Source organism: Apium graveolens, chromosome 7 (genome assembly GCF_009905375.1).
Source record: "Apium graveolens cultivar Ventura chromosome 7, ASM990537v1, whole genome shotgun sequence".
Classification (NCBI taxonomy): Eukaryota; Viridiplantae; Streptophyta; class Magnoliopsida; order Apiales; family Apiaceae; genus Apium; species Apium graveolens.
Window position 1 is genome coordinate 225,734,548 of NC_133653.1, and position 18,890 is coordinate 225,753,437.

At 37.0% G+C, this 18,890-nt stretch overlaps 1 protein-coding gene and 1 pseudogene across 1 annotated transcript; one reads left to right on the forward strand and one right to left on the reverse strand.

The window, feature by feature from the left end:
• The first annotated feature begins 1,032 nt into the window (after positions 1–1,032).
• LOC141672780 (large ribosomal subunit protein eL31) lies at positions 1,033–2,674 on the forward strand. Its single transcript, XM_074479447.1, has 3 exons — positions 1,033–1,145; positions 1,306–1,407; positions 2,230–2,674. The coding sequence occupies exons 2-3, from the start codon at positions 1,325–1,327 to the stop codon at positions 2,507–2,509; spliced, it is 363 nt and encodes a 120-aa protein (XP_074335548.1). The 5' UTR covers positions 1,033–1,145; positions 1,306–1,324; the 3' UTR covers positions 2,510–2,674.
• A 215-nt stretch (positions 2,675–2,889) lies between these two features.
• The window catches only part of LOC141674514 (NDR1/HIN1-like protein 26), a 46,605-nt pseudogene continuing 30,604 nt past the window's right edge, over positions 2,890–18,890 (reverse strand).

The window sequence follows — 18,890 nt, forward strand, 5'->3', positions numbered from 1 at the left end:
TACCTTTTAATCGTAGTCGTCGGTTCTAGGAGCGGAGGACACCTGCTTGGAGTGGATGCTTTACACGTGTCGGGACGAGACTGATTGAGAAATGTTCTGAGGATCTTCTGACACGTGCATTGATTATTCCCATGATTGATGGGTAACAGTTGTCCATATCATGCGTTTCAGCATGTGACTCACTTGCTGGGACCTCCCAAAGTTGGGATTGCGGGACTGGGCCAATTAGGACTAGTAGTGTGCGGGACTGGATTGAGTTAGGAGTCCTGACCTAGTCCTTGCAGGAGCTATATGTACTATCATATGGTACCTCATTCATAATTTCTCCTTGAAAATACTGGTCTTATTCATATGACAATAATGTGTCAGAAAAGATTTAACGAACACATTATTTTCTGGCCATTGAACGGCAGGATTTTAAAAAAATTTATCCGTTACACGCATAATATTCTCGGAAAGATGGTTTGCATTAGTCTTTCCGCGTATATTAACTATGAAAAGGATAAAGACGAAAATACCCTTAAAATACTTCCGCAGTTAATATGCACGGAAGGCCCGAGACCAGTTCAAACTCAAAAAAATCAACCAGTTTTCTCAGTCATTCAAAACATAATTGTTCATCGTTTTAACTGCAATTTCGTGACGATTTGGAAGAGTTTTGACGACAACTCAGCGATTGTATCATTTTGATTTTCGATTTTGCAACAAAAATCAACTAGATACAACTCATTTTTTCGATTTTCTGAAAAATAATTAAAGTTTTTTTTTTTGCATTTTTAATATGCATTTGACTTAATCAGTGTAAGTTATTAAGCAATCTATTATGTAATCAAAAATTATTTTATTTACTAAATTTTATAAATTTGGGTACGATTGATCGTAGTTTATTTAGCTTCAAATGTGAATGCAAAGTTACAAAATATATTTTTGCAAGATAGAATTTTTACAAAATATTTTATAACGCAAACATATTTTTGTAAAAATATTTTTTAAATTTCGGTGCCTTTTTTTAATTACGAAACTGCCCATGCTGCAGTTATGAATTAGGGTTTGTGTACATCATATATCATATATGTAAAATATAGTCCCCTCCGCCTCCCTTTATCTACTTCCTCCCTTTGCATCACATCTTAAAACCCTAGCAGGTCCGTGCCACTCTTTCTCTTCCTTCTTTGTAAAATTGAACTTCTGGGTTTTGTTTTTCATCATCTATATTCTCTATACTGATCTTTAATTATGTTTTAATCATCAAATGAGCGATTGAATTTTTAAAAATGATTCGATATGGGGGTTTTTTTGTTGCAGGTAAGATTTGAAAATCAAAATGGTGGAGAAGACCAAAGGACGAAAGGAAGAGGTTGTCACTAGGGAGTACACTATTAACCTCCACAAGCGCCTTCACGGCTGGTAATTTTTATTTCTATTTTTGTTTGTGTTATTAGCTTTGATTTATTTTGGGGTTTATGTTTTTGCATAATTTTTGATAACTTATTAGATTGAATGCAAATGGGGTTTTTATTTTGGGATGTAATTGTGTGTAATTGTGTATCTTTTTGTAATTAGATTATAGGCAAATGGTGTGATTTCTATCTTGAAATGTATTGGGAATTTTGGTTTGGTTAGGTTAGTTTTCTTCTTTATCTGGTTTTGTGTTGCGAAGTTCGGTTTGTGTTTCTGATTTGATTTGGTTTTTCTGTTAAGGGCTCTTTTTGTTTTGTAAGTTTGGCTTGTAAATATATATGTTCGCTGCTTTCTAATTCTATTTAGTCGCTGCTTTTATTAGCTTGTTTTGTAACTGTGTCTCACTTTCTTGGTATTTTCATGTCAACACAGTACTTTTGCTTTCATCTAGAACGCATGACATTTTTTGGTATTAGTATACATAGTATATTATTTAAACACACAGAGGGTAGGTTGGGGGGGGGTGTTGAGTAATGAAATTATACGAATTTTGAACCCATGATCTTGTCATTTTGGGGGAAGGGGGAGGAGAGGAGTCTTTACTTCTAGGTGCAAGTAAGCTGAACACCGTGATTGATGAGCGGGTAGGTGGATTAGGTTTTGCGTCTATCAGATTTCTGTCTTTTTTTGTTATTTTATTTTGTCAAGTAGGTATAATAATGCAATATTGTAATTGCTATTCTGTGATAAAGCGTTGTAGGACTTGTGTGCTCCTATTTGTTCTGAATGCCTGGGTTAATGATAGATTCGATGTTGTGAATATCTCAGCACCTTCAAGAAGAAGGCTCCTAATGCTATCAAAGAGATTAGGAAGTTTGCCCAGAAGGCTATGGGAACCAAAGATGTCCGCGTGGATGTTAAGCTAAACAAGCAAATTTGGAGCAGGGGTATCAGAAGTGTTCCAAGGCGGGTCAGGGTCCGCATCGCTCGCAAGCGAAACGATGATGAGGATGCCACTGAAGAGCTTTACTCCCTTGTTACTGTTGCTGAGGTCCCATCAGGTCTGAAGGGACTAGGCACCCTAGTCATTGAAGAAGATGATGAATGATTCACCCTTCCTAGTTCTTTTATTGCATGCCATAGATTTTTGCAAAACCCAGAGTGGTCTGAGACATTTTTATTACGTAGTTGCTTTGATATCATTAATCATGGTCTTTTGTTGTGGAAGGATATTACAAATTTTAAAGTTTAAAATATTGTTGCATTCTGACTAGTACTCAGATCAAAGGCCTCTTGATTTCAGCAAATGGGACTTTAGGGGTTGGAAGCTTCTCTAGTAAAAGTTCCTATAATAAGATAAGCTCATAAATGAGGACTATGTGCTGATAAATCTTTGCGTATAATAAAGATGAAACATCGAGGAATGTATACAATCTGAATAAGTTTACCATGTTTATGTATTCTTCACATTTAATCTACTCAAACCAATCAAACAGTAGTAGTACACCTCCCTTGGATAGAGCTAATTGGACTTGACGGTATCGAAGGTTTAAAAGGCAGAACAGCAACACAATTTGCGTTTAAACCTACACTCCGCGCAAACCCAACTTGCTATATTCCAGCGGATATGGCCATTTGCTTTCAAATATAAGACCAGCTTTCCCCCAGTCTGGTCACGTTTCACTTCATAATCTAAAGAAGGAGCCACAGGCTGCCTAGAACCAACCATTGAGGCCGTAAGGAGGTTGTCATCCCCATGCCCTTGGTAGAAAGGCGGTAGAGATGTTGGAACGGTTATCTACTAATTCTTGTAGGATGCATAAACATTTAGCCCATCATAGTAGATGCCAACTCTCTGGTTTGGATTTTTGGACAGTAAGGCGAGTTCAATGGAAGAGTTCACAAGTCGAGGACTTGAGCTTGGGCTGAGTTGGTTATTATCAACTTCTTTGAGTGAGAATTCGGGCTTTGAGGGGCGTATGATAAAATATACTATAAATATACGATGAAGATGATCGAGATAACTGATAGGAGTAGAGTACACAGAGTGTATAAGAGCTTCTTATAGTGCTTTCTAATGTGGAAGCCTTGCTTGGCACAATGTTGAGGGATTTTGCATTGATTTAAGACCTTGGTTGTGAATGAGTCTGATAGATAAATAATTAATATTTACAAGGCCGCGTCGAATGGTTATTATAGGAGTGTTGAAACTGTTTATTGAAACTTTTAAGTTGCAGAATGACAATGGAGTAAATCAATATACAGTATGATGATGACTACATTATATAGACAGGGAGAGAGTTGTACAACTGTTTTTCTACCATTACCTCTCTCTCCGCCTGTAATCTATTTATATATCATACTAATACACCACACTCTTGTAACAAACTTCTAACTAACTAGTATATAACTGAAACTAGCTGGATGTTACTGCTGATGTGGAAAAGAGAAGGTGACTCACTGAAATGTTACCAACACCCCCCTCAAGTTAGGAGGTCCAGAAGCCGGAGGAAGATGATAACTTGGAAAGAAGGTACGAAAACTGTACAGGAGGCAGGCTCTTGGTGAACAAATCAGCAATTTGAGACTTAGTAGGCAAATACGTAAGCTGAATCAAGCCCTCAAAAACTTTATCACGAGTGAAATGACAATCGATCTCGATATGCTTAGTTCTTGTTAGAAAATGGAAAGTATGAGCCATATTTTATATATGTTCTTGATATGATTTCCGGAAACTAACACTTGGAGGTTGTTCCTTGACATAAAAACTTAAACTTTCATATTTTGATCTAAGATATTTTCTTAGTAGAATTCATGAATATATTGAGCCAAAGTTGATTGTTTGAAATGGGTTATGGGGATTTTAATGGGTTTTGTACTTGGGTACCAAAATCAACTTGATTTGATTTTAATGTGTGCAGGGAATCAGAAAGAATATTTGGTACTTGGATAGTGGTTGTTCAAGACACATGACTGGTGATTCTACCCTACTCACAGAGTTCAAGGAGAGAGCTGACCCAAGTATCACTTTTGGAGATGACATCAAGGGTTATACTGTGGGATATGGCTTGATTTCAAAGGACAATGTCATCATTGAGGAGGTTGCCTTAGTGGATGGTCTCAAACACAATCTGTTGAGTAACAGCCAACTTTGTGACAAAGGCAATTCAGTAACCTTCAACTCAGAAGCTTGTGTTGTGACTAATAAAAGAAGCAACAAAGTGGTTCTCACTGGAGTGAGAAAAGGAAATGTGTACCTAGCTGATTTCAACTCATCTAATGCAGAATCTGTAACTTGTCTTCTCAGTAAAGCAAGTCAAGATGAAAGTTGGCTATGGAACAAGAAGCTATCCCATTTAAACTTCAAGACCATGAATGAGCTGGTAAAGAAAGAACTGGTAAGAGGCATTCCTCTAGTGGAGTTTTCAAAGGATGGACTGTGTGATGCCTGCCAAAAAGGGAAGCAGATTAAAGCATCATTCAGGAAGAAACTTGATTCAACAATTGAAGAGCCTTTGCAACTGCTTCACATGGATTTGTTTGGACCAGTCAATATATTGTCCATCTCAAGGAAAAGATTTTGCCTAGTAATTGTAGATGATTTCTCAAAGTTCTCTTGGAAATATTTTCTAAAGTCTAAAGACGAGGCTAGTGAAATTATCATCAATCACATAAGGCAAGTCAATAATCATCCTGATTTCAAGGTTAGAAGAATCAGGAGTGACAATAGAACTGAGTTCAAGAATTCTGTCATGAGAGCATTTTGTGAAGAAAATGGGATTCTGCATGAGTTTTCTGCAGCAAGGACTCCACAACAGAATGGAGTAGTGGAAAGGAAGAACATATCACTTATTGAAGCTGCAAGGACAATGCTTGAAGAATCTAAACTGCCAACATATTTCTGGGCTGAAGCTATAAATACTGCATGCTACACTCAGAATATTTCTCTGGTTAATCAAGCAAGATGCATGACTCCCTATCAACTGTTCAAGAACAAGAAGCCAACTCTAAACTTTCTTCATGTCTTTGGCTGCAAATGCTATATTCTGAGAAATCAAACTGATCAAAATGGGAAGTTTGATGCTAAAGCAAATGAATGAATTTTTGTTGGATATGCTGTTGGTAAAGCATGTAGAGTCTACAATCTAAGAACCAACATTGTTGTGGAATCAATACATGTTGTGTTTGATGATAAAAAGATTGAAGGAATGAAAGATGGAGATTACCATGAGAGCCTCAAATTTGACAATGTGGAGATGGTTAGTGATGACAGTGATGATGAAAGTGATCAAGAAAATCTATCTAAGGATAATGCAGATAAATCTACCACCAATGAAGCACAAAACTCAACATCTGTCAAGTTGCACAATGCTTCATCCGTCGGAAGACAATCTGCGTTATCCGTCGGGAGACAACTTGCTTCATCCGTCGGTACTCAAAATTCACCATCCGTCGGGTTATCAAAAGGTGCAGGAAGTCAAGACAGATCACCTATAGAAAGTTCCCCTTTCTCAAATAAAAGATCCACAAACTCAGGGGGAGTTTCAAATAGTCAAAACTCAATCACACATCAAGACAACAATGGGGTCTCTTCATCTAGAGCTAATCTACCTCAACAAAGGAAATGGACAAAAGATCACCCCTTTGAGCTTATCATTGGTGATGTTTCTTCTAGAGTTCAAACAAGAATAGCAACTCAGGAAGAATGTCTATACATCAGCTTTCTTTCCAAGGAAGAACCAAAGAAGGTAGAAAAAACTTTGTTGGATCCTGATTGGATATTAGCTATGCAGGAGGAGCTAAACCAATTTGAAAGGAATAATGTGTGGAAGCTGGTACCCAAGCCTAAAGGAAAGAATCCTATAGACACCAAGTGGGTATTCAGAAACAAGATGGATGAAAATGGCATAGTAATCAGGAACAAAGCTAGATTGGTTGCTAAGGGCTATTGTCAACAAGAAGGAATAGATTTTTATGAAACATTTGCTCCTGTTGCAAGGCTTGAAGCCATCAGAATCTTCTTAGCCTATGCAGCCCATGCCAATTTCAAGGTCTATCAAATGGATGTCAAAAGTGCCTTTCTGAATGGAGATTTGGAGGAATAAGTATATGTCAGTCAACCTCCTGGTTTTGAAGATCCAAATTTTCCAGAACATGTCTATTATCTTTTGAAAGCACTTTATGGACTGAAGCAAGCACCTAGAGCCTGGTATGACACTTTATCAAAGTTCCTTTTGGAAAAACACTTCACAAGAGGTACTGTAGATAAAACTTTATTTTTCAGGAATGTTAATGGCTCTAGTATACTTGTTCAAATTTATGTAGATGATATTATTTTTGGCTCTACAGATGAGAAAATTTGCAAAAAGTTTGCCAAATTGATGCAAAGTAAGTATGAAATGAGTATGATGGGAGAACTAACTTACTTTCTTGGTTTACAAGTTAAGCAAGTTAGTGATGGAATATTCATTTGTCAAACTAAATATATTTTTGATCTTTTAAAGAAGTTTGATCTAATGGATTGCACATCTGCAAAAACTCCCATGACCACAACAACTAAGCTTGAATTAAACACTACTGAAAAGTCTATGAATATTTCAAGTTATAGAGGCATGGTTGGCTCACTTCTGTACTTAACAGCTAGTAGGCCAGATATAATGTTTGCTACTTGTTTATGTGCTAGATTTCAGGCTGATCCTAGAGAATCTCACTTAATAGCTATTAAGAGAAATTTCAGATATCTCAAGGGAACACCAAACCTTGGCATTTGGTACCCTAGAGATTCTGGTTTTGATCTAACTGGTTATTCAGATGCAGATTATGCAGGTTGTAGAATTGATAGAAAGAGTACAACAGGAACCTGTCAATTTCTAGGAAACAAGCTTGTGTCCTGGTTCATTAAAAAGCAAAATTCAGTTTCTACTTCTACAGTTGAAGCTGAATATATTGCTGCTGGCAGTTGCTGTGCACAGATTTTATGGATGAGAAATCAATTGCTGGACTATGGTTTGCAAGTTGAGAGGATTCCAATTTTCTGTGATAACACAAGTCCAATTGCCATCACTGAAAATCCAGTGCAACATTCAAGGACAAAGCACATAGATATCAAGTACCATTTCATAAGGGAACATGTAATTAATGGTACTGTGTAGCTACATTTTTTTCCAAGTGAGAAGCAACTTGCATATATCTTTACCAAGCCACTGGATGAATCCACCTTTTCAAGGTTGTTAAGTGAGTTAGTTATGCTTAATTACTCTTAAATCTATCTGAGTTATTTTGCAAGTTGATATGCGGCCAGAAATTTAATTGATTTTTCAGTCTTGGATGAAATTTTGGCTAAGTCAAAATTTACATCTCGACGGATGACCCTTATCCATCGAGTTTGGTCATCCGTCGATATACATTTGCTAATAAAAATCAATTACTTTTCTGGAATATTTTATGTCTCGACGGATAACAGTTTATCCTCATCCGTCGAATTGTCTTAATCTCAGCCGTTAATTCCCTGTACATTATCCATCGAGTATACTTACAGTTTGTAAGCATTACACGACGGATAATGGGTGGAATTTTTACAGTTTATTTTTAAACGGCTATTTTAGGCAATTTCTATTGGTTACTTTATTTTACTTTATTATTTTTATCAGTTATTTTTGAGATAGTATAAAAGCTTATTTCATTGCAATTGCTTTGCTTTTATCATTCTCAAATTCAATTGCTCTAATTTCATTCTCTCTCAAGCACTTACTCTCCTTCTCTTCAAGCTTTCATTCTTTAACAATGGCACCTGTTGTAAAGATTATGTCTCAAACTGGGTTCATTTATGAGAAGAATAATTTCACTGCATTAGTTAACAAGGGTATTCAGCAATCGGATGACTATCACAAGATGATGGACTTTGTGAAGAATTGCAAGCTCAATTATGCCATGTTGGAATCACCCACAATCTTCTGTGAAGTTGTTGAAGAGATGTGGACCACTGCTACCTACAACTCTACTGACAAGACCATCACTCTAACCATCAAAGGTAAAGAATTCTGTATCAATAGTGATGTGATAATCAAAATTCCTGATAACAATGTGACTTCACCACACAATGACACTGATATTATCAATATGCTTAATTCCATGCACTTCCTACTTCTAAACTGAGTGATATTAGGAGAATGGGTCTTAGAAAGGAGTGGAGTTTCTTGTGTGATGTAGTTACAAAGGTTTTCTCAGGAAAGATCAGTAATTTTGATTCAGTGAATATTTCCATGCTTAACATGCTATATATGCTAGTTACAGATAAATTTTATAATTTCAGTGACCTTGTCTTGTTTAAGTTAGGTTTTAAATTAGGTGAGTTAGCTAAAAGAGGTAAGAATGTGTATTATGCTAGATTTCTTATGTTATTGGCTAACCACCTCTGTGAAGAGATTGTGCTTGAGAATCCTAACAACAAACTGGATTGTTCGGCTCAAGAGAGAAGGCTCATTGCAGATTTGAACAGGGCCAATCATCACAAGGATGTGCCAATGTTCTACTTTCCTGTAATGCAAGCACCTTAAGTAAGTGAGGTAAGTTCATCCATCCCTACAACTATTCCAACCTCCATAATTTCTTTGAGTTCGGGAGTAGCTATGACAACTGTGCCAATGACCAAACAGTTGCCTACCAAAGCTGCCAAACCTACTACTATTTCCAAATCCAAATTAAAGAAAACCCCCTCTGGTATCTCTCAAAAGATGCCAGTTGAAAAATCCACCAAAGCCAAAGAGGGGAGTGTGAAGGAGGGTAAGTTAGGTGAGGGAACGGGTGAACATAAAAGAAACCCCGAGAATAAGGTTGGAGAGTTGAGTGAATCCCAGCCTAGCCACACTGCAGTTTCCCAACAAACTGCAGTGCTTAAAAAGGACAAAAGCTCATTTCTAGCTATATCCTCCCACAAGGATGTAGCTATTGAACAAAGCTCTCAACCAAGAGCACAGCCAAGAGGGTTAGGGACACAAGCTCACCCCAAACTTATACAAGAAAGAAGAAATCTAAAACCTCTGGGGATGCACATGATACACACACAGTGCAAACTGGTGCTAAAGACACAGTCACTGCACCTTCTCAAGTTCAGTTTGATGTGGCTCCAATAAATGTGGAGTCACAGCCAAAATCTCTAGTTATAGAAGCACCTCAAACACCATACTCACCAATAAATTCTCTGGATGTGGATATGATAAACACATCAATTCCTGATTCCCCTTCTTTAACTCTGTTGGGGAAGCCAAAATCCAGTGCAAGTGAGCATCATCTTTTAGATGAGTTGTTGGCTCACTTGCCAATTCTTTCAGGAACTGTTGTGTCATCTGTGCCTAAAATATCTTCAATCAGCGCATAGTCAACAATAGTTTCTATTCCCACCTCATTCATTTCTACTCTCTCGACGGATATTGCTTATCCGTCGGGTAGTGATTGTATCCCGACGGATAAGCCTAACAGCAGTTATCCGTCGGATAGCAAAACCACTCACTCGATGGATATCAGTCATCCGTCGAGTATCTCTGCACAACTTCAAACTTCAATTATTTCAAGTGCAGAAGATTTAGTGGTTGTACAATCACTCTTAGGATTGAGAGAACAAAGTGTTTTGAGTGAGAGGCTGGGTTGCTCCCAGGAAAAAGGAGAGGAAATGAGTGAAAATCTGCAATCCATTTCTTCAGGATTGGCAAAAGGGAGTGAGAGGAGTCCCACCTTAGTAGGTGAAGGTGAGGGTGTGAGGGTGGGGAGCCAGGGTGAGACCCTGATGCAACAAAAGAGAGAACATGAGAGAAAAGCAGGTACAGAGGATATAAGGGTGGATCCAGACATTGCTCATGAGTCAATGATTGTGGATGATGCTGAAAAGGAAAGACAATTTCAGCAACATTACAAAGCTGTAATTGATAACATTTCCTTGGATGCTGACACTTTTACTCATCTTGTGTCAGCCTATCAACTGTTGGCTGCTCAGGGCAATGAGGAGGCAGAGAAGACTCTAAATCTAGTACATACTTCAGAATCTCTACAAAGGGATAAAGCTGCTGTTAATTTGATGCCTCCTATAGCTGATGAGCCATCTGAAGAATTTGGAGTAAATTCTAATGATGATGACTCTGTTTCATTTGATGGAAGCATGAACTTAGGGGGAGATGAAGGCCCAAGTTCTATTCCAGATCTACCTGAATGGGCATTGACAAAGGAGTCTACACCAGGACAATTCAATGTATCCTTAGTCAAACAAATCATGTCTATCCAAAAGGCCATTCAGAATGCCTCAAATGCTGGTACCAAGGCTATTCTTCAAGCCCACCTAGATTCTCTACATCTCATGAAGCTACAACAATTAAGACAGAATCTGAGTGTGGATGAACTCAAAAAGGATATAGCTGACTTGAAGACCTACAATTCTGAGAAGCTGGATTCAATAATGCCCTATGGTACCATGCAGGATCTGCTCCTGAGACTGAGAAGAGAATCAGATGCTGAAAAGAAGCTGGCCAAATTGGAGGACAGAGTTCAAGTTATTGAAAACTCTGTGGCCACCATTCTTCAAAATCAAAAGTCTCAGACTAGTCTTCTAATGCAACTGGCTAAAGCACAAGGCTTGACTCCTCAACTTAATGATAACAAAAAGGGGGAGAAAGGACCAAGTGAGGGGGAGAAACTTCAGATACAAATCAGTAAAGTAATTATACCTTCAATTACTGTCTCAAAGCCACCAGTTGCAGATGGTATAGATCTGATTCAAGCAGTAGCAGCTAACTTGAAAGTTGCTGAGAAGGAAAAGTTGAGTTTGGTCAACGGGAAGAAGATTGATGAGGAGATACAGAAAAAGTTTGAACTTGTCAAGGAGCCAGTTAAGTCAGCCATCCATCACTCTCAAGTCAAGCAAATTAGTGTGAATGAGATGAGGATGAACTATCTGGAAAGAGGACAATCTTCCTGCATCAAGTCTCCAAAGGCTGAAATGATTCTTAAACCAAGGGCAAATTACTCAAAATCATCCTTGAAGAACCCCTTGGACACTGTGTATGAGACACCCAAGCCTGATGAGAAGAATCTTCTGTCAAGATTAATTATCTTCTATAAAGATCCAGCTGATTCAGTTTCTAAAAGGAGGATTGCTAAGATTTTCAGAAATGGGAAAGAAATTTGTGTGGTGGCTGGATACCATAAATTTGCTCAAGCAAAGAGAGAAGAAAAAGCTAGATTGAAGCAGGAAAAGAAGCAGGCAGCTCTAGATGCTAAAAAGGCTAAGCAAAAGAGAGAGTAGATTGCTATCTTGGCCAAGCTACATGCTGTAAATTCATCACAACAAATTCCCTCTCAACCATCTGAAGCAACTGAATCAAGGAAGCAAGTTGAAGAACAGAAGAAATCTCCAAGAAAGAAGCAATTGGCTAAAAGAACTAAAAGGAAACTGGATATTGTTGACAAGGAATTGGAAGATCAATTTCCTAAGGAATCCACACCAGCTACAACTCAAGCATCAAAGCCCTCTGTGGTATTTGAAGACATAAGGGTGGTGGATCCCTACAGAAATATTCATGGTGAACCTATTGTGCCCAAGGATGAGCTAATAGAATGGGAGAACATACCAATTCCAGACTTCAATCTACCAATCCTTAGCAAGCCAAAAAGGACAAAGTCAAGAACAGTCAAGAAAGTGAAGCTGTCACCTCTCAAATCCAAGTCTGTAGTTAAAGCTCAGCCCAAAGTCAATAAGGGAGACTACTTGTACTTGTGTGACATCAAAGAATTTTCTGATCTAAACCTCTATCTGGATGAACTAGATGAAGTAAGAAGTATTGATGCATACAGGAACCTACCCGAAAGGTTAGTGTTCAAGTATAAAGAAGGAAAGGAGATTCAGTGGCCACTTCACAGGATTCTTCAAGAGAGCCAAGCTGTACTGATTAAAGTTTATTCATCCTTCAAGAAGAACTTTGGGTTCAACATCACTGCAAGAAGACTAGTATTGAAGAAGACTGAAGAACTAAGGAGTGTTAGAGCTAAAGATGCACTCCCAAAGACTCTTATCATCCCATACACAGGGAGAAGAGTGCATCTAAGGCCCTACTGGCTGATGGAGTTCATAGATGACAAAAGGGTGAGAAGATTCTTCAGATTAGAAGACCAATTGAGCATCTTCAGCAATGAGACTCTCTTGGAAATGCAAAAAAAGCTAAATCTCTCAGAATCTGATGAACTGGAATTCCACAGGCAGCTCCAAAATCAGATTGATGAAAACAACAGAAAGCTTGGAAGAAGATCCAGACCTTCAAGAAACTAGAAAAATCTGCTCAGGCTAGAGGAGCATCTTGAAAATGATTGTGAGCTAAACTTTGTACATTTTTATTAATTGAAGCACTTTTCAGTATTATCTACTTTTCTTTAAAGCTGTATGTTTAGGGTGTTTTGTTATCATCAAGTATCTCTTAATTTATGGCTACAATTCCAGTAGACATAAATTGGGGGAGATTGTTGTGCATATGTTGTGTACTTGATGATTACATAAACAAAATACCTAAGTAGATTTTACTTAGTGAAATAATGTAGCACTCGACGGATAAGAATTATAGTCCCGACGGATAACTCATTATAGTCCCGACGGATGATGACTTATTATCCATCAAGTGAGTAGCTTATGTAATAATGATTCTGTAGCACATTTCTGCATACACCTTTGTATAGATTCTGTAGTAGCATATAAGTCATGTTGACTTTTACTAGATATGCAGAATAGGTTGATTAATTGTACATAGATGATGTCTTGTAATTCTGCATAAATGAATTGAAGTCAAGTGCCAAAATAGCTATCGACGGATGATTAACAAAGCCATCGACGGATGATCAAATAGCTATCAACGGATGATCATAAAGTCGACGGATGATCATGTACTCAACGGATAAAGAATTCAAATATTAGTTGACAGTGACAACTGGTCACATGCGTCGAAGTGTATGCAAATGGAATGAGGAAGCCTATTAACTGGGTAATAGAGAACAAAGTAGCAAAGCATTAGACCCGATAGTTTTTATAATGATCCTGTCTTTTGACTTTGTAATTTTGGTAATATATAAACCAAGAAGTAGCAAATAGAAAATAAGATCTGAGATACAAAATGTGAGAAACATTTGTAAGCAGAATTATTAGCATTTCTCTGTATTCTCAGTAGTTCATATTTGTAAGCAGCTGTGAGCATTCTTGCACACAGAGTTCTCTCGATATAATATATATCTCTGGTGGAATTGTTTAAATCCACGAGAAAGTTTTTAAAGACTCTTGTTTTTAATTACTTGTGTTTTGGTTCACTTAAGTTTTTATTCCGCATTGTGCTAATCAATACACTTATATTTATATTCGAGTTCGAACATTTTTATTTTAAGAAAAAGGTTCAAGAATTCCATTCAACCTCCCTTCTGTAATTTTTACTATATTGTTAAGGGACTAACAATTGGTATCAGAGCAAGCTCTTAACTTATAAAGAGTTTAAAGATCAAAACAATTCAGCAAGATGAACAAGAAGGATGTTGGAGTCAAGATTCCTTTTCTAGATAAAGATAATTACCATCATTGGAAGGTAAAGATGCATCTTCATATGCTTTCTCAAGATGAGGCCTATGTGGAATGCATAGAAAGAGGCCCTCATGTTCCAATGAGAGCTGCAACAGGAAATGAGCCATCAGTCCCCAAGCCAAGGCATGAATGGTCTGATCCTGACATTGAACAAGTCAGGAAGGATAAAAAGGCCATGAATATTATGTTTAATGGAGTTGATGCAGACATGTTTGACAACATTATCAACTGCAAAACTGCCAAGGAAGTTTGGGATACTATACAGATAATCTGTGATGGCACTGAGCAAGTCAGAGAAAATAAGATGCAACTCTTGATTCAGCAATATGAGCATTTTCACAATGAGGAAAGTGAGTCACTCACTGACATTTTTAGTAGGTTTCAAAAACTACTAAATGATCTCAAGTTGCATGGAAGGGTCTATCAGACTAAAGACTCTAATATGAAATTCCTTAGATCTCTTCCAAAGGAATGAAATCCAATGACAGTCTCATTAAGAAACTCACAAGATTATAAGGAGTTTATTTTGGAGAGACTGTATGGCATCCTAAAAATCTATGAGCTTGAAATAGAGCAGGATGAAAGGATGGAGAGAGGAAAGAAGAAAGGAGGATCCATTGCACTAGTTGCTGAGTTGGAAAAGGAGAAGGAAGTGAAGATGTTAGCTGTTGAATCAACTTCAAAGGTCTGTGAGAACAAGGGCAAGGGGCTTGCAGTAGAAAGTGAAGATTCATTAAGCCAAGATGACATGGAGGACATTGATGAGCACCTAGCATTTCTTTCCAGGAGATTTGCCAAGCTCAAGTTCAGGAAGAACTTTGGAGCAGCCAAGCCAAATAGAAACATGGTGGATAAGTCAAAATTCAAATGTTTCAAATGTGGCTTGGCAGGGCATTTTACTAGTGAGTGTAGGAAGTCAGATTCCAGTAAGAAAAAGTTTGAGTCAGTGGATTATAAGCAAAAATATTTTGATCTACTCAAGCAAAAGGAAAGGGCTTTTATTACACAAGAAAATGTCTGGGCAGCAGATGGTCTGGATGAAGATGAAGATGTCAGCTATGTCAATCTATAACTAATGGTCAAGTCTGATGAGACAGAGACAAGTTCCTCAAGCAATCAGGTAATTATTACAAACCTTGCACATTTATCTAAAGCTGAGTGTAATGATGTCATTAATGACATGTCTACAGAATTATATCATTTGCGTGTTACACATAAGTCTCTTACTAAAGAAAATGCTAAAATCAAAGAAAACAATTTGTTTTTAAGTGAGAGGAATAATGTGCTTGAGTCTCAGTTTATTGATTTTGAAAAATTAAGAATTGAGTGTAAGATTGCTAAGGAGGAATTAACTGAGTCCTTGAAAAAGGAAGAAATTTTAAAGAAGCAGCTCGAGCGTGAACAAAAGGTGATTAAAGCATGGAAAACATCCAGGGATGTCCATGCTCAAATCACCAAAGTTCAAGGAATCGAGTCTTTCTGTGATGAAGCCTGGAAAAAGAACAAAGAGAAACTAGAACCTAATTTGATAGATGGACTGCTAACAGATGTAGACTCGACGGATGATGAGGACTATCTGTCGGATAATAAAAAGTGTTATCCATCGAATGATGAAAATCCTCATCCGTCGGCTGTGAGCAAGCCTGTAACACCCCCAAATCCGGGGTCGGGGATCCGGGTTGTCACGAGTTCCATTTCCCTTAACAACACCCAATCTTAATAAATAATCAACTACTCTGTACTGTGACCCCACAATAAACACACATACCACAAGTTATAGTCTCAGAGATGAATATCCAAAAATAATCACAAGTCGTTTTATTCCACAATTATATGCCAATACACCTTAAACATGTTTCTGAATAAATTTACATTTCTTTGCCATTATTACAATTCATAAATATACATAATCTGATACATCAAAAGTTGAAAGCCTAGCCTATTGGTAGTTCCTACCTCAGCTATGGCGGCATCAGTGCTTCTAGAAAACTGCGGAACGTCTCCTAACCTCTTGCGAATCGGGAGCTTGGTCCGGTTCATCTTGTCTATCTGATGTTGTGTGATGAAAGAAGAAAGCAAGGGTGAGCAGCAAGCCCACCAAAATAATATGTATAATGATTAACAATATATAAGCCTTCTCATAGTACTCATGAAAGTCTTGGTCAAAAGAAATGAACCAAGTTGATATCTTAATGCGATGAAGTCGCAAAATATTCAGTATATATATATATACATATATACTTTCAAAATATTGGAAGTCCTCTTCCATGCACAATATACACAAAGTCCCAGTGTATAACTGTATAAAAAAAAATATCGTTGCAAGGTGATCTCATATATCTAACCTTGTCTCAACGTTTTTCTGAAAATCTTTGTCATTCATAAGACAATTATTAATTAGATATAAGTTTAAAAGATGAGGTTACCAAATACCCCAATATACTTATATCTTTCCCAAATACTACTTGAACTACCACCGTTCAAGTTATAATTAGCTTCAAAAGTTCATCACATAGATGAGACTATAAGGCAAGATTTGAATAGATTAAATCTTTAAAATATTATCAAAATAAAATGAAGTTACGAGATACTTCATTTGATGCAAACATCATTTTGAAAACTTGACCCTGCCAACACTCAACAATCGCCCAACCGTAGCCTTTCTATCGAAATGCTCTGGGTAGTGTTGCAGAAATATCCAATTGGATGATGAACTCATTACGGGAGTTTGCCGCGCCAGGAAGACCACTTACGATGATCAGTCGTAGTAGTACAACCCCACCATTTTCTACATGTAGAGGAGAACCTGTCGGATTTACTTGTCAACCGAACACTGAACTCCTAAGGAATGGACCGCCTTAGCGGAACTTCCAGGCCATTTGGGCCAATATAATAAGGCTGGGCCGGCGCTACTCGACCACTTACGCCACTCCTAGTTCAGATGAAATCCATGACTCTGAAACGTAAAGCTCGTTTCCCCCTTTCCCCAAGTAGAAACTTGTTGATACGGCTCCACCAAGAAGTCGTACCTAGTTGGAAAGGAAAACTCACCGATATTTCCCAGGCGATGCCTGTTAATGGATTAACTTGTTCCAAGAATTTTACTTCCCGAATATTGGGTAAGTAATCAAAAACTCTTTTACCAAGACAGCAACCTTGTTGCGAATATAAAACACACCACCGAGCCGGATCCCCCAGGTTTTGAGCGAGTATTTAAATCCCCTTTTTAAAAGGAAGATCTTAAATATAAAAATAGTTTTGGGATCCGCTCTAACTTTTGAAAATTATTTTAAAGACTCGAAAACACTTTAAAGAGTGTTTGGAGTAAAACTGATTTAATGAAGTAAATCAGTCCCCAGAATATTTAGAAAATGTCTGAATATTATTATTTAAATAATATTCCCATAAAAAAATAATCTTTATAAAATAATTGAAGTAGAAGTATTAAAACTTATACTTGAAATGAATAGCAAATAATCAAAGATATACTTATACGAAAGTAATATCTTTATTTGAATAATCAAAAATAAGTTTGATTATCGACACCTTATTCTTTAATAAAATAAAGAATATATCTTAGCAAATAATCGGAGTCATAGATCCTCAAATGAATATGCAAATAATATTCAATAAATAAAATAAGCTGAGTCATAATACCTCGAATGAATATTATAAATAATATTCATTAAATAAAATAAAGGAGTCATACATCCTCAAATGAATATTCAAATAATATTCAATAAATAATGTAAAGGAGTCATACGCCTTCGAATAATATTCGAAATAATATTCAATAATAAAATAAAGTTAAAGTTATCGAATAAACCTTATTCGATTAATAGTTTTAAAAACTATATCCATATATATATATATATAAATAAATAAATAAATAAATATATATATATATATATATATATATATATATATATATATACTCGGGAACATCGACTCCCGGTTTAGAAATATGTTCACCTTTTATCCCCTATAATAAGGGTATACGCAACTACTTGCTTATTTCTAGCATAGGTATTATGCAACTATAAGCATTGAAATCAACAGATAGATAACCAGATTACGAAACAGACATGCATATATACCATATTAGCATGCTCCAATATATCGCAAAATTTGCTAATAACAATCATGCAATATCACAAGATAATGCATATACATATATTTACATCACAACAACAGTATAACGGGTAGAAAACTTGCCTGAGCGACTGGGGTTACGAATGGCTCGGGACGAGTCTGGTAACCTATAAACAACAAGTAAGTTGGAATTAAACCAAAGTCACTTGTAAATCTATACTTTAACTAACTTAGACTCTAACGCTTGTTTTGCGCTCACTGATTCGCTTAAGCCACTCGGGTACCCTCGGCTCCACCATTTTTAATAATTTAACCTTTACGAGTTTTAAAGCGATTCCTTCGCGAGTGTCTTACCAACTGCCTAACACACTTACCATAAATGTTTCATACATTAATTAACCCTTTTTGGTCTTTAACCTATGTTTCAAAGTAAGGCGAGGGAAAAAGTTTCGTTCGCGAAACGCCGTTACTTGAAACGGTCGTTTCTCCTAAACCGTGCATCGGAATCGAACGAACTACATATCAAAACGAAGCTCGTAACATGAGCTATCTAAACATGGCAGTGGTCATAATCTAACAGGGAGTCCTCGGGTCCAAATGGTATGAACAAAAGCAGTCTAAAGTAAATCGGGCATTACGACGGCTATATTTACGCGATTACCAATATTTATACCACTCCAATTCTTTACCAATTCACTACAAACCACCCAACCATCATCAATACATCCAACACAACTTATATCAAGGCAAAGTCAGTCCATAATCTCAAGGTTTCCCAACTTATTCAACCACAACATGA